The sequence below is a fragment of the Zosterops lateralis genome, assembly GCF_965231275.1.
Source record: "Zosterops lateralis genome assembly, chromosome: 2".
NCBI lineage: Eukaryota > Metazoa > Chordata > Aves > Passeriformes > Zosteropidae > Zosterops > Zosterops lateralis.
In genome coordinates, this window is record NC_139763.1 from 83,102,034 (window position 1) to 83,118,640 (window position 16,607).

Consider the following 16,607-nt stretch of genomic DNA (forward strand, 5'->3'; position numbering starts at 1 on the left):
AGATTGTTTTCTAAGTTTCTCTTGTTTCTACAGAATACAATCTGGGGAATTGGCTCAGGTTGACCTACTAGAGAGAGGATGATGAAGAAAGTACTTTATTTAATAAAAGACCCTTCTTGATGTCAATTGTTTGGATTCTCTCATTCTTTAGAATCTATTGGAGAAAGCTAAAGCATCACAAGGGATGTTTATATGATTAACCATCCATGTGATCACACATGTAAAACCTTGTGGACAGAGTTTTTTCCCTATAGTCTCAGTTGTAGCTCCCAGAGCCATACAAAGGCTGCGTGGTCCTCTAGACTGCAGATAGTCTGTGTCAAAAGCAGTGTCACCATCATGTTACTGCCTCTGCTGGGGACTGACAATGTTCACATGGCCTCCCTGGAGCCCACAAACCATCTGCAAAGATATTCCTGGAATGGCCAAACCCCAAGGTTCTTGACCTGTTGGGATCTCATAGCACAAGTGAATTTATGCTCCACTAAGCTGCTCACAAGCAGATATAATGTAATTCTTACAGTCCTTTTCCCCATGGTTGTGCAGTGATGTCATAAACATGGAATGATTAGTTAATTATAAAAAATAGAGAAAGTGGCTGTATTTCACCAGAATTAATCCTCTTGGTGGCAACTTCCATATCAATGTGAAATCAAAAAGAAATATAAAAGGGCTAGAAGGGAAAAGGTGTCTTATTCTTAGTCATTTTTGAAACCATCCTCCTAATTCCACTCTTGTGTCTGTCTTGTGTGATAAATGTGATAATGTCTCAAGACAAAATAAAAGCATAATATTTCTCTGTTACTATTCTGCTCCAAGGAAAAAAGACAAATTATGCCTTGTGAAGAAGCCATTTGCTATAAAGTGTAAAAATGCTTTAATATTAATATTTTATAATAAAATTCATGACATATTTATAAACACTCTATCAAGCATTTACAACTGAACCATAGCTGAGAGCTTGGACTGGAATAAATAAGCAAGGACACAGCTAGTATGAAATATACAGCTTAATTTTTATAATTGTGTGTGCTTTATTCTTTACACAAATGGAATGGATGCGCAGAGTATTTACACATAACAGGAGTGTAAGCTGGACAGGGTGTTTTGTAAACTCCAGTTCAGATTCTGAGCACCCCACACTACAGCTGGACTGAGAAACATCCTGCTAAAGAGACGCGCGCCAAACATTGTACTGGAGGGAGCAGCTTGGTGCATACAGGCTGCTGCACTCAGAAATTCAAACTGGCCAATTCAAATTTAGGAGCACAAGTCCAGAAATCAAAAGACTGCTATCCCACTAAGAGCCAACAATGTTGCCTTTTTGTTTTTTCCCTTTTTTTTATGCTTTCCCCCCACCCCCCACCAAAGATCTTGCCTAGGATGCTGGCTCCCATCCCCAGAAATGCTGTTTGACATCAGGGCAAGTTGCCTGTGCTGTAGGGCCAGAAGGTGTAAGCTGCTAATGTAGTGTGAGAGATGATGGATCGCCTCTCGTGTTTTTCACCTTAAAGACAGAGGCTCAAAAAGGGCCAATAGAGTGGTAGTTTCTATAGCTCTTGGTGAGATGTCAGTGCAGCTTAAGCCTTCTGCAAATCCATTTGGCCCTTGGGGTGCCTTTTTGTTAGCAATTTCACAGCACTGGCCTCAAAAGGATCTTGGTCCATGACTTGGCCCTCTGGGTGTTACAGTAAAACAAGCAGTAAATAGTGATGGAAAGTGCTGAGCTGCTATTTAATCAGGTGGCCTTGGTGTTTTACAGAGATGCAAAAAAATCAATGTGATGAGGAGGATGGATGTTTAACTTCAGGTGGTATAAATGGGATGGACTCCATTGAAATCAGAGTAGTGACCATGATTTCCACCGGCTGAGGATCTAGGCTAGCTATATGCTGGATAGATTTTAGATGCTATCTGTTGTTAGCTTTGATGCTGATTTGTGTCCTAGAATGGAAACTTTATTTTTTAGTATAGTGACCTCATTCTTATTTCTGAACCAATTGACAAAATATCTGATTTTTAATGGGAAAGAAAAAAAGTTTATTCCACCAAGGAATGGGCTTGCACACTTGAATGCAGTTGCACAGTGAACCACATGCATAACATGACAGGCAAAATGTTCAAGAAGGGAAATATTGAGATTAAAAGCTGTGAAGGATAAAAGACCACTTTCTGTGAACACGGCAGATATTATGGCTTTAAATCTGCATCTGAAAAAGGAGGTTGATACTTTTTCCTCAAGATGGTTTTTCCTACAAATATCCTCATGTGTTTTCACTCTCTGAACCCTCTGGTCAGGGATACAATTTGAAAAACAAATATTAAAATATAAGAAAACCAAAACAAAAATACAGTTTGAATGGGTGCTGATGAGTGAGTAACAGTGAAGGTGTAATGCCAACAATTCCTCCATACAAAACAAATGCAAATAGGTAGGTGGATGTTGTATACCTAGGACACTGTTGCTGGCTCGTAGTGGTTATTAGCTCAGGTACCACACTGCTCTCCAGGATGAGGATTTGTAATTTCAGTGCAACGGAGAGATTTCTTATCCTTGACTTTCACCGAGTGGTTCCTAGGACCCTATCCATACCGGAGCATGAAACCATGCTAGCTACTAACACAATTACATCACAGAATATTGATCTAGAAACAGCCTTTACTACCAAAGAAATTACAAAGCGCTAGCATGGACAGGGTACCTCTGTAGGAAGGGGGATTAAGCAAAAAAGAGGCTTTTTCACTGGTTGATGGTCAGACCGTAAGACCAGTGAAGAAATGCCATTCCACTGAGCCCTGTTAGCAAGCTCTCAATGAGTCAGTGCATGGAAGATTTTTTTTTATTATTTTTTCATTTGTGGCAAGGAAAAATAATTAAGTTGTAATATTGCACATCTGCACAAAGCTAGCAAGATGTCATTGTGATCATTCATGGGTGGACAAAAAGCTGGGATAATTTTGATTCTGCTTAGACCCTACGGTGCTACACACTGTGCCAGAACATGAGATATAGCACCAGGGGTGTGATCTGGCACTTTTCCTAAAGGGTCCAGCATTTGCATTGGTCTCATGGTTAGATGCTCCCAAGTCTTTTACATGGACAGAAAAGGAATCTGATTATGCTAAACTGTGTTAACACCAATATGGAGTCAGGTGCCAATTGCTGTGGGTTGTGAGTTTGGACTTTTTCACCAGATGTAATTTTGCATAAGTCTTATGCTTTTCTTCCTCCTCCCACTACCACCCAGTATGATCTGAACAGCTGCAATGCAAAAATGGACTGCAGCTCTGAGGATGCTGTAACATGGAATGCAAAACATCAACACACAAAACAAATGGGAGTACAAGTCCTAAGGGAAATAAGATCTCTCACTGATTCTCTTGACGATTTGTTTTTAAATATATGTTTTATTTTAAAAAAAAGAAAAAAAAAGAAAAAAAAAAAAGAAGTGCAATGTCAACTCTAAAATGGAAGCACAAACAACAGACAGGGAAAAATAAATAATGTTACTACAGTAACCAAGGACTGATGGAAAAATCGATTGTACTCAGCCGTAGTGTTACTGTTCACCGTAAAGCACAGCACATGACAAAGCAAAACAGTTACTAGTAGGATAGTACCATAAAAGGCTGCATGCTGAACTAAGAAACAAAGAAGCAGATGTGATTGATTGCTTAAAAACAGAGCTGAGAATTAGAATTAAGTTCCTGCTTTAGGATACTTGGTTTTTCAGGTCTGGTGGGCTATTTCCCAACCTGGGGCAATAGTATTTTGCTAGCATGGAAAAATCCATGGCTTCCAAAGATCTGGGGCCACTCTGTGGACTTCTGCAGAATTATCCAAAATCAAAGCATTCATTAATTAATATTATTAAAAAAAAAAAAAAAAAAGTTTATAGCCCTTCTGGTTACAAAGCTCTTCTGGAGACTTAACTGAAACCCTTGTTTATAAATCTGCGCTGACCAGGCAGGAAAAATAGTTAAAGAAGTGTGAACTTCTCAGAGTTACCATAGTTGGGCAGTAAGCGTGAGAGGCCCACTCAGAGCCAGTAAAATGCCCGTATTTTTAACCCTGTCACTGCTGGTGGCTTTTGCAAACATCCAGCTCGTCGCGCTGTCCGCGGAAGGTGGCTGGATAGACCTGTCAGCTGGACAGGGTGCAGCAATGTAAGCTTCGAACAGACAACTGCCACAGGAGTCTATTTAGCATTTGCCCTTAAGACATCCGTAAGCATTAGGGTTGCTGTAGCCACCAGCTATAAGCATTGCACTCCTGCAGTGCAGCGGAGGCAGGAGTGTGGGTTTTATAGAGAACATGGTCCAGCAGCAGCAAAGGCAATTCAGTTCTACTGTCACAGCATCTGTTGCAGTTGTCCCCTTGTAAGTCCGTAAAGAATGGCATCAGTATACAGAAGAAGGGCAATGTGAAATGAGAAAAAAAAAATACCTCCTTCTCCCCATCCATATATCCCAAACTGCAATTCCACAGACCTTCCCCAAATCCCTCACAAATGTCTATTGCCTCAGTTTCTGCTTTTAAGACCCTTGTTGACTGTGAAATGAATGAAGATACAAGTTAGATTGCAACCTGCCTGAAAAGAGAGGAAAGATCAAAGACTTTTTTTATTTCCCTGAAGGAAACAGGAAGAATCGTAAAACATTTGGGGATTAAGGGTGCCTCTTTCCTAAGACAGAAATTACTATCTGCATTTAAGCACTGACATTTTGCTTTCCCTTTCAAAGATGCATTATTATCCTTTTGTGTTCAGAAAATTCCTACAGGGCAGTGAGTTCAAGAGATCTTTCTGCAGGAGTTCATCATGATTAAACAGAGGCAAGGGAGAGGATTAAATTTAAAGAAAAACAAGATGACAACTACAATTTAAGGAATTATCTTGCTTGTCATTAATAATAGAGAATCTGTTATGGAAGAAGTATAATGCAACTTGATGGTCCTCTTTACATTTGACAGTCACACAAGGGTGTAAATATTTAATCTTTCAATTAATTAATCTTTACAAAATATCTTCACAAAAACATTTTACCTATAGAAATTAGTTTCTATACATCAATATATTTTTATTTTTATAAATTATTCCATCTTTAAGTGCCTTCTATCAATATAAATGATAAAATAGACAATCAAAAATTTTAAAGCTTTTCCCAGTTGTATCCCTCCTTGTTAACATAGGTGCTGTGAATCCTCATACATGTGTGTGTCCGCATGGGAATGTGTTTGTGTGCACGTGTGTGTGATGTGAAATGCTTCCATCCTCTCCCACCCCTAAACACCATCAAAATAAACCATATTGTGGGTAGTTCCTGATGCAATATGCTTCCAAAGGGGAAAAAAAGAAATGGTTGACTTGGTTTCAGAAATCAAAAGATGTGCATAGTTACCAAAGTCGAGGTGTACCAACTACAAATGTGCAATGACAAGCTTAGAACAGGACCCACCTCCCAGTCAGGTCACAGAGTGTCCTAACAGTTACCTCAGTTAGGAAGGGGGACCAAATACTCTGAGCTTGATTTTGCAAGGTGCATGTGGCCCTGATCTAGCAAAAATGCTTAAGCCTGTGCTTAGCTTTGAGCGTGTGAATAGTCCTACTGGAACTGGTGGGACTGAACGGTGTAGGGAAGGGTCACAAGTGACTCCAAATCAACAGGCTACTCAAGTGTAGGAACTGGGGTCAAGTGCTGAGCGCCTTGCAGGATCAAGCCCCATATGAGGTTCAAGAGCTGGGAACTTCTCTAAAGCAATCAACACACTGAGCTCAGCCATTGAAATTGATCAAAATGTCCGCGTGGGCACAGGAGGTGGCTTAGCTCCCCGTGACAGAGGGTCTCCATGTCAAAAGTTTATACCTACAACTCGTGCTCTGAGCACACAACAGATTTGCTTTATATGGTAGAAGTCTTTTTGTTCCTACCCTTTGACCCATCAGTGTCCTTCATGGCTTCAAACACTTTGTGTTGTACATTCATCAAAATTCACATTGACTGCAAAGGACATAAATGCAACAAAAACAGGAAAGCCTCCAAATAGTATATTATAGTTTTCTTCTAAATATTCTCCCGTCGTAATCAGAGGTGCAGTGGCTAATTTATAATTTTTCCTTTGAAGGAATCCAGATGAAAGGCCCAGATTGTTCTTCAATTACAAGTTTGCATTGATTATATATATCTTCTAAGCTATCTCCTTGGACAATAGCTGCAGTAGAGAAAACATATCAATATTTCTTTTAATTGATAGATACAGCATCCAGCGTCAGCAGATCTTCAACATACTCATAGATACTCATGGAATGAGAAGGAATACTGGCATACTGAGATGTTGATTATAGAAAAGTCGTAACCCTGCAGATGACAACTAAGTTCAAATCAATGGCACCTGTCTATGACAAAGACCCATCCCACTGCTTGTACTGAGAAGACTGAGCCAGGTTAGTTCAGAGAACTAGCAGTTCTGTCCTGGGAAGGGAACCACAAGAGATTCCCACTGTTAGAGGTTAAGCTTTACACTTCATTTGATTTAGAACCTACTTCAGCAGTGGGCAGCAGCAGATTTACAACCTTTCTGATCTGGTTATTATGAGTTCACTCTTGGCTGCTGAGGTTAACAAGATCAGGCCCAAGCTGAAAGAAGGTAAAGCAACTGTAACACAAAGCACAGTGGTTTGTCCTTTAATTTCCCTCAGCATAGATACTCCTTCAGGGCATCAAACTTTTGGAGTTTGAGGAGTCAAGTGCCTCAACTGGTCTTGAATTTCAAGGAAACCATACTCTCAAGCCAGAAGTCCTTGCTCTGGGCACACTATACTGACAGGTACTCTAGGTCAAAGACAGAGTTGATCCAGTGGTTTTGGAATAGAAGACTATATCTTGTGGAAAAAAGTTGGTATTGATAAAAACATACCTGTGAAATATTCTCCAAATTCTTGTTCTAATTTAATTGCTCGATCATAGGTTTTCTTTGCTTGCTCCTCTGTAAGACGTTTATTCATTTCCCTAGAAATATGGAGAAAGTAATCAAAAAGTTTAGATTCTTGATAGAATGGCTTTCAAAAGGCATGTTCAACTGAATCACAGATGGATTGAGATTGGTAAAAGAGAAAAATAGTAAAATTCTTCTAACAGTTCATGGACAGCTTCAATATTTTCAATTGAATTTTATTCTTATGTTGTAAAAAACTACTTCTTCAGACTATTTTCCATTTCACTTTTCTCCACCAAATTTTCTCTTGGGTTCACTACTTTACATTCTCAAACAAAATACAAGGCCTGAGTCTGGTAGCTGCTAACTGACAGCTTGAGACATCAGGAATCCATAGACAGGTCTGGAATCCAGGATGTCCCACAGTCTGAGCACCCGGCACTCCTGCCTGAAGCTCCTTCAGGAATCTCTGTATCTCCCAGACTCAGCTGATGGTCTCAGATGGATAAGGTTGCACTGACTGCTTACTGGGTGCCAATAAACACAAAAACAAAGACAGACATTCTGGTTTTTTTCAGTGTTTTGTTATTTGATGGTTCATTTCTGTTTCAACAGAAGCATAATTTAATAAGTTTAAGAAATGAGTTGTCTTGCCTGTGCACACTTAAGTATTAATACCCCTGTATATTTGCAATGAATCAAGCTCATATTCATTTACTGCCTTATATGCTTGTAGATGTCTAAATTATCAATAATAAATAGAGTTTGCTTGTTCTAGCATTTTTTCCCAGTGTAGATTCATTACTTCTTAAAACATGACAGAAATTTTCTGAGGCAAGTAGGAAAGCATAAATCTGATTTTATGCCTTGCACTGAATTATATGTTTATGTGGTAATGGACTGTACACAGTATGCCATGGGTGATGCATGTAGGAAATTATGGACATGATGGTGCAAAAAAACCCCGTTCTATGAAGTGCACAACAGTATGAACTTGCTGCAGCTAACTCCTACTTGGCTTCTGAAAAACATTCTGGAAGTTGTCCAGAATGCAAAAAGGTGTTTCCAGAAATGGCTTAAAGCTGCCTACCTATATATGTAACCATATAGCTGGGAACACTGCTTAGAAAAATCTCTTTGCAAATACTAATGCCATGGAGAAAGCAGGTTTATAGAATAAAGGCTAAGAAAGACTTCTTTTAAAATTAATGTCAGTTATTTGTAGATTATATAAAAAGGTTTGATATAAGGTTTGTGTTGTTCTGCTAAATTTGTAATAATACTAATTCTGTTTATTGGAAAAATTGCTATCAAATCAAGTTTGGGTGGATTTCATATCAGCTAAACCTACTTTAGGTGACTGAACTAAAACTCTGTCTTGAAGTGGGACATACCACTGCAAATTCTTAGGCAAACTTAACACTTTCATCTTACAGCACTTAACCAGTATTGTAATGCTAACAACATCCTCTTCCTTTCAGATTTGTTTCTGGTAAAATTTTAAAAGTCTTCCCTTGCTCAAGATCTTTGAATAGCAGAAAAAACAATACAAATAAAAATATAAACAAGTGTTTAAATTAGGAAGTACTTTGAAACAGGTAGAAATTTGCGCTACACTTTCAGGTTGTAGATTTGCCTGGGGTATAAAACGGTGCTAGTTGTATTCCTGACTCTGCCCATTCTGTGCCATTAGAAAAGAGTATGGAGAAGGGGGAGGACCATGATGTCCATTTTTTGTGATGAAATTAAAGTGCCGTCATACTGCTGTCCCTTCTATTTCTTATTTCTTAGCCAGGGACCTGCACAGCTGATTAATTCAAAATATAGTGCATATTTTCCAGGGTTCTCTTCCTCTCCCAGTGAAGAGCTCAGCCAGGCTGGTTCTTTCTTACTTCCATTTCTCATCCCCATGATCTCACCACTGTCCTCATTCCTCGAGAGACAGGCTGATTGAAGGGTATGAACAAGCAAGCCTCTGGGAGTAAACCAGGTGGAGTCATGTAGGAGTGGGAAGAGAGGAATGGAGGAAGGGGAGGGAGGGAAGAGGAAGGAAGGAAGGAAGGAAGGAAGGAAGGAAGGAAGGAAGGAAGGAAGGAAGGAAGGAAGGAAGGAAGGAAGGAAGGAAGGAAGGAAGGAAGGAAGGAAGGAAGGAAGGAAGGAAGGAAGGAAGGAAGGAAGGAAGGAAGGAAGGAAGGAAGGAAGGAAGGAAGGAAGGAGCAATTTGTTTACAGCAATAGCCATGTGTTCTTTCAAGAGCAGGTGCAAACTTGTTTTATGCTCTCTTCACTCTTCTTACCTCCACTTCAGATGGGTGCAAATAAGCATATGTATAAATGAGAGACTACAACTTTATGTGCTAATTTTGATGAAAGAGAAATCTTCTATCTTTGTTTCTCTGCATCTTGTGATTAGAATTTTTTTGTCTTTTGTGTTTTGACTTTGCTATTGAAGTAGCTTTCAACTCATTTGTATGAATAGGAGTAATAGTTATGACAGATAAACCTATAATAATTTTTGTGTTGCAGTTACACACCTAAAAAAGACTGAATCACAGAATCGTGAAGTTGGAAAAGACCTCCAAGATCATAAAGTCCAACCTTTGACTGGTCACCACCTTGTTAACTAGATCATAGCACTGAGTGTCAAGTCAAGGCATTTTTTAAACAGCCCACTTGTTTTATTGCCCTAAGTGAAGTAATTAGCATTGCTTTGGTTCAATAGCAGAATGATTGTCATAATATTTTGCATCTTCTTAACACCATTCTGTCTATTCAAGGATTTGCTGTTCTATAATCAAATCAACAAAGCCTTTATGTTATCGCCACTTTTCTGGTTCTGCCTGATTTATTTTTCAGAAAAAGGGCCACTTTTATTTACTTTGTTTTTTAATCACTCCAAAGGCATTAAACAAATAATGGGAATGTTTTATGAATTGGAAAACTGTAGATTAAGATCTCTGTTGAAACAATCAATGCAGAAGGCAGGCTATCAGATGACCCTTCCCCTTCTACACAGCAACAAAATCAGAATATTATTGAATTGTAGGGCTGGAAAAAAAGTCAGGAAGTCAGGATAGTGCTGTGCAAGTACCAGATATTGTGCATCATTCCTTGTAATATGGCTGGACATACGGCAAGCCAAAAGCTTTGCCAAAAGCAGGGCCAAGAAGAATGCATATTCCAGGGATGGGTTGGGTTGGCATTCTTGGGCTCTGTGACCAGTGGCTGCAGGCACACTGTTACAATCACCAGACACGCATCTGTCACGAGAGGGAGTGCCAACATTTTGGCTGTCAAACACATACCTACGGCACTACCTGGCATTTGCAGAGCCCTGGGGGAGGGGAGTCACAGAATCACAAGAATCATTAGTTTGGAAGAGACCTTCAAGATCATTGAATCCAACCCATGCCCTAACACCTCAACTAAATCATGGCACCAAGTGCCACATCCAGTCTTTTTTAAACACAACCAGGGATGGTGACTCTACCACCTCCCCGGGCAGACAATTCCAGTACTTTATCATCCTTTCTATAGAAAAAAAAATATCCCAATATCCAACCTATATTTCCCTGAGCACAGCTTAAGACAGTGTCCTCTTGTTCTGTCAGTTGCTGCCTGGAAAAAGAGACCAACCCCCACCTGACTAGAGCCACCTTTCAGGAAGTTGTAGAGAGTGATAAGGTCACCCCTGAATCTCCTTTTCTCCAGGCTAAACAATCCCAGCTTCCTCGGTTGTTCCTCACAGGAATTGTGTTCCTTGTTTCCTTCTCTGGACGTGCTCAAGTGTCTCAATGTCCTTCCCAAACTGAGGGGCCAGAACTGGACACAGCACTCAAGGTGTGGCCTCACCAGTGCCCAGGACAGGGGAAGAATGACCTCCCTGCTCCTGCTGGCCACACTATTCCTGATACTGGCCAGGATGCCTTTGGCCTCATTGGCCACCTGGGCACACTGCTGGCTCATGTTCAGCTGCTGTCATCAGAATCCCCAGGTCCCTTTCCTCCTGGGCACTGTCCAGCCACACTGTCCCCAGTTTATAGCATTGCAGGGGGTTATTGTCCTGCCAAAATGCAGGACTTGGCACTTGGACTTATTAAACTTCATCTTATCAGACTCTGCCCAGCCATCCAGTCATTCCAGGTCTCTCTGCAGAGCCCTCCAACCTTCCAGCAGATTGACACACACTCCCAGTTAGTGTCATTTGCAAATTTACTCATGAAAGACTCAGTACCCTCAGCCATGTTGTCAATAAAATTATTGAACAGAATTGCCACAATTCAAAATTTCACCCCTATGACAGAAAATTAAGCTGATAGCTCTTGCATAACTGTAAGTGTACATGGAAAACAACTTGATATCTATCTATTTTATCCTGAGTTTTAACTCAAGATGAATATCAATTCCATATTTTCTCCTCAGCCTTCTCTCTGTGATACTGAATAATTCCTGCTCCTCCTCCACCAGCAGGGTGGAAAACAGAATTAGGCCAGCACTCCAGCTGAGGCCTCATCCATACCCAGTAAAACAAAATAGGAGTCTATTGTGTCCTTACACAACACTGATATGAATACAGCCCACAGTGGCAATTTCCTTTTTTTGCAACCACATTACCCATCTATTCGTATTCCTGTGTGATCCACCCCAACTGCCAGATGCTCTTCTGCAGTGCTATAGCTAAATTATTCCCTGCTTGTACTCATGCATTGCATTTTCTCTCCTTTATCTGTGCTAAATTTCATCTTACTGATCTTATATTGAGTTTTGATCTTATCCCCCAAGTATGTGCCACCTTGGACAGACTTGGCAGCACGGAGCTTGTGTCTTCTCTTTCATTCTTGTAAGCCTTATGTTTGCCCCTCTCCAGTCCCATGGCTCCTTGCCTATCCTCTTAGAGACTTGCAGGTAAATGAAGGACTGGTGAAGAGGAACATACCTCAAGTCTGACATAGGTTTACCTCCTTGTTTGTGCCCTTGGCCAGACTCTAAACCCCAAGAGCATCTGAAGATGCATGGGACAAGCCAAGCTGCGTGAGTGAGTCCCTGGTGAACCTGTTGCAGAGGTTGGAGCAAATACACCAAGCACTGGTAGGGAGTTCTTCATGGTCCAGCACATAATCCCATGTGTACCAGTCTGAAAGGTTCAAAGTTCCTTGAGATACCAGGATACAGTGGATGACAGGCTCTGAGGGCACTCATCCTACTTCATCTCATTATTACTGATTTTAGACAACAAGCAAAATTTAGACTCAAGACCTGTGTGGTGCCATTTGAGGCTGTACCCCCCCAAAAAATTAAAATGCTCGAAGAAGTTTATACTCACATCAGAGGCTCCCATGATTTGGGCTTAATGAAGATAGCAATGGGATAGAGTTGTGCAACTTGTAGTCGTTTGATAGCATTTCCTGACACATCAAGTATACAGTGCTTGCCCTGTTGGAAACAGATGAGCATGTGTTTATTTTTGCAGACTTTGCTGCAGATCAGCCAAAAGATAGGAAGAAAATCTGTGATGCAGTGCCCTGGGGCCATTACTAGCACACCAGGGAAAGGGGAGCTAAGGCATATGCTCCACTATGCTGTGCTCTTTCCTTTGCTTTAGTGCCAGTATAAATATACACTGGTGATACGGGAACAAACTTGGGATTTATTTTTTACTAGGATGAAATTTGCAGGGGCAGGAGGATTTTCTTGAGATGAGGAAAATACATTTATAAAAGTAACAGGATGTCCATGTTCTTAGTGATTAATTCAGTTCTTGTTTACGTCAAAGACTCCCTGTGTCACCTGAGGCAAATAATTCAACATTTCTGTGGTTTGTTCTTTTGCCTTTGGGAAAGTGATTTAGTTTATCTACCTCTCTTACAGAGGGAAGAGTAGAGACTGTTTTGAGGAGTACTTGAGGCACTGTGTTAGAACCCTGAATCCATGGCACTATATCCAAGTATAGACAGTACCAAGAATGATGTCATTCAAAGTCAGAGACTCCACTTGTGGAGTCATTGTAAAGCCTATAAATATTAGGATTCTGTTTTGCAGCTATTTTGTATTTTTGGTAGAGAATCATGTCTGAGACACAATGTGGAAGCAAAACAGATCATGTTGCACTGGCAAAAAAAATACTGTCAACCTACCCTTTCTGCCACAAATCTTACAGACTGGACACTAGTTCCATACAAATTATCATTGTACTGCCCAGCTTCTATAAATTTGTGCTCTTGGATATCTTTTTCCATTTGTTCTCTTGAAATGACAAAATGATAATCTCTCCCATCCACTTCATAGTCACGCTTCGGCCGTGTGGTATCTGCATGAAACAAGAGACAGACGATCAAGAAGTCTGCAAAAACATTTAGTGCAAAAAATGCAGCCATGGTTTGCTCAGTGGGCAATGCTGGGTCTGCTCTAAGTGAGGGCACTTCACATCTGAGAGCAGATCTTTGCCTACTACATATTGTTTTCAATAGAGCTATGACAGTAAAGCTGTCTTTTTGTAGTAATACCTTCCAATGTTTACCTCCAATCAATACAGGCTAAAATAAAATTAGGATTTACCAGAATTCCACTTTTTTCAGCAGAATCACACACAAACCTCAAATATAAAATGCATTTCCTAGTTTCAATTTAATGTTATTACAGTGATAAAATGGATTGCAATCTCATCAACTCAATTTAGCCTTATTATAAGCCTGATTCTGTTCTCATCTCTAGTAGTTTTAACTTAGTGTATTGCCAGAGACAACCATTTAAAATGAAGTACAACTGCAATTAGGCCCTCAAATAAACAGCAAGCTCTAATGGTCCAAGATATAAATAATCTGTTTAATTCAGGTTCTAACATTGCTTTTGGATTCAACAGTCTATATCTCACACAAATCACAGATTTTTCTGTATATTTACTAGTGGATGTTGTGCAATTGAGTTGAAACATTTTAAATTTTAACAGCATTTCAAACTTTCAGAATTTTTTTCCAGATACTCACAACATTTTTTGAATTTTAAAATTTTTTTTCGTTCCTTTCCCCTTTTCTGTCTGATGAAAAAATGACTTTTGAGAAATGCAACTATGCATAGTTCATGGATGCTGCTTTCCTAGAAATTTAATTAATGTGTGGCACCAAGGAATACCATTCACTCAGCTGCAGAACTAGGAGTAAAATCATACTTACGTGGTACACATGACCCAAATTTATCAGGGAACTCAGATATCAAATCATCATTGATCCGATCTTTCATAGGGCCCAGAATAATAACCGGCCTGGTGTAATTAACTGAAAAACAAAAAGAAAGGCATATTTTGATGATCTTATCCACAATAAATAATAAATACTATATAATAAATGAATGCACTCAAATATCACCAACCAGATTTATTGTCTTTATGTATGAAGTGAAAACTTAGGAGCACATTTTATTGATGAATATTTTATTTATTGACATGAGAAAAGGGAATGATGGAATGAATACCACTGCAGAGCTCTGTGATGGTCCATGCACAAGTCAAATGACTATGTAGAAGCATAGATATATTTACTATCGCTTAACAAGGCCACTCCCAAATGCTTGCAGATGGACTCTTCCATGAGGTATGGAAAGGCTATTGTAGCCTTTTTTTCACCTCAAGTTTTTTCACCTTTTTTTTCACCTCAAAACTGCACCCCCCATTAAACCAGATGGATGTGCTCCCATTTTAAGTTGCCTTTCCATGTGTTTGTCTGCCCTGGACAATGTCACATACCATATGAGAAGCATAATAAAGGCTTTCCATGTAACAATATTGCATTAAATCTAGAAAATTTACTGATTAATTTTCTAGTGAACTAGTAAAGTCCATTAGAATGTACCGTGAAGAAGAGTCCTGGGAATGTTAAGAAGTAGTGGCTTCCAAGGAATACCATAACATAAGTTTTTTTTTTAATATGAAAATAGACTGAGTGTCCAAGAAAAGGAAGCTACAGTGAATCTGGGACTGGAAGAGCAAGGCTCACTCTGCTGGCCCCCAAACTCTGAAACAAAAACATAAGGAAGAGTGATAGAAAAGATGAAACTTACTTTCCTGTCTTGTGACAGGTTCATAAGAAAGGATGCAGTCCTCTTGGCCTCCTGATGAGAAAAGAAAAAAAAGAGATTGAAGCTGATGAGCAAAATGTCAGGTACTTTAATCTGATAAAATGCTTCACATAGAGACAGACCAGGTTCAACACTTCTCTCTTGATAAGACTCTCACCTGAACCATTCCAAAGTCCATCATAACTTCCAGGTATGGAGTCAGTTTTTTCCTTCCCTGCCCTCCCCCTCCATGTGTTTCAATTCTATTTACTGATATTAGGCTTTTTTATTGATGGGCAACATGCCCTTATTTGCAATTTGATACAAGGCTGTTTACAAGGATAGTGCAGCAATTTAAGATGCAATCCTTTTCCTATTGTTAAGGCCCTAACATGTAGCTGCAGAGTAAATCAACAGGCTACCTAGAACAATTTTTTGTACAGAATATTTATATATATATATGTGTATATTGGTTGATTGTCCTTCAGTGCATAGCTTCCATAGTTTAATGCATTCACAGCCTGACATCTAGCTATGAGCTATTTTCTGATCCTTATCCTTTCCCTGAACACAAATTACAGACTCACAGAAAGGGGCTAAAGGGGACTTTCACCATCTGAAGATCATTTAGTCCAATTTCTCCTTGCTAAAGCACCTAGAACAGGCTGTACAGGAGCATGTCTAGGCAGATTTTGAATATCTTCAGCAAAGGTTTCAGAGCATCACATTTTATACATTTGTCCCTTTTAGGACGGTGCTGTTTCCTCATGGTGATATTTAGGCGACTGAACCAGAGATATTCACCATGAGAAACAAATGGCACTATATGGACCATGGGTGCAGGTGTGCAATCCTGATGCATTGCTGTCCTCCCATCCAAGGGAACACAAGAGGACAGGGAGGAGGATTCTTCACCTAAAGCACGAATAATTCCTGCTCATTTCTCTTTCTGGGTCATTGTCACATACTTGGTTTTGCATGAGGGCTCTGGCAGGTTCTAAATACAGATTAGCAAAGTTTGATATGATGACTTTTTTTTTCTCAATTCAGGGTTTGTCTCTGAGAAGATCTATGGATGGGATTCTGCAACTAATTTGGATACTACAGAAGAAAGAGTATCATAAGGCATACCAGTGCTTTATAAAATAGACAGGGTTGCCTTTGTTTCATCTGTTTGCATGCATGTGAGCCTGTGTTATATTATTCTGGTGGGCTCCTGCCAAACCAAAGTGTGCAAATACAGGGGAAGAGTGCTTCTTGCCTGATGGAAATACAGACAGGATTTAGAGGAGGGTACACCTCACCCAAAAGTAGTCTGCCTGCTGTCTTAGTTGCCCTTGAGGCTCCACTAACTGTATTAACAAACTTTATGTTGGATACAATGCTTAGGTCCCAATAAAGCCTTAAGATTTAACCACAAAAATTTTTGTGGTTAAATCTTAAGCTGACTCCCACCCCATGATCCTGCTATGTTGGTAGATTTTTTTTTGTGTGTGATATACTATCTAGGCAGCAGTGATAAATGTGTAAGAAAGCTCTTCAAGTAAAAATAATGTAATTATTGACAATGACAGAAACAGCAAATAAAAAATTGTACTGATGTGTTAAGAGAGAGAGAGAACTGA

General features: G+C 39.7%; 1 protein-coding gene across 13 annotated transcripts in view; it reads right to left on the reverse strand.

Moving 5' to 3' along the window:
• Positions 1–3,342: 3,342 nt before the first annotated feature.
• Positions 3,343–16,607, reverse strand: part of DLG2 (discs large MAGUK scaffold protein 2) — a 986,985-nt gene continuing 973,720 nt past the window's right edge. For all 13 annotated transcript variants that reach the window (XM_083854323.1, XM_083854322.1, XM_083854321.1 and 10 more), the window contains 6 exons: positions 14,986–15,036; positions 14,103–14,204; positions 13,068–13,240; positions 12,257–12,366; positions 6,917–7,008; positions 3,343–6,211 (listed from right to left, as the gene is read on the reverse strand). In XM_083854323.1, the coding sequence (XP_083710449.1) occupies positions 6,105–6,211; positions 6,917–7,008; positions 12,257–12,366; positions 13,068–13,240; positions 14,103–14,204; positions 14,986–15,036 (635 nt within the window). In that variant the 3' untranslated portion in view covers positions 3,343–6,104. The remainder of the gene's footprint in view (positions 6,212–6,916; positions 7,009–12,256; positions 12,367–13,067; positions 13,241–14,102; positions 14,205–14,985; positions 15,037–16,607) is intronic.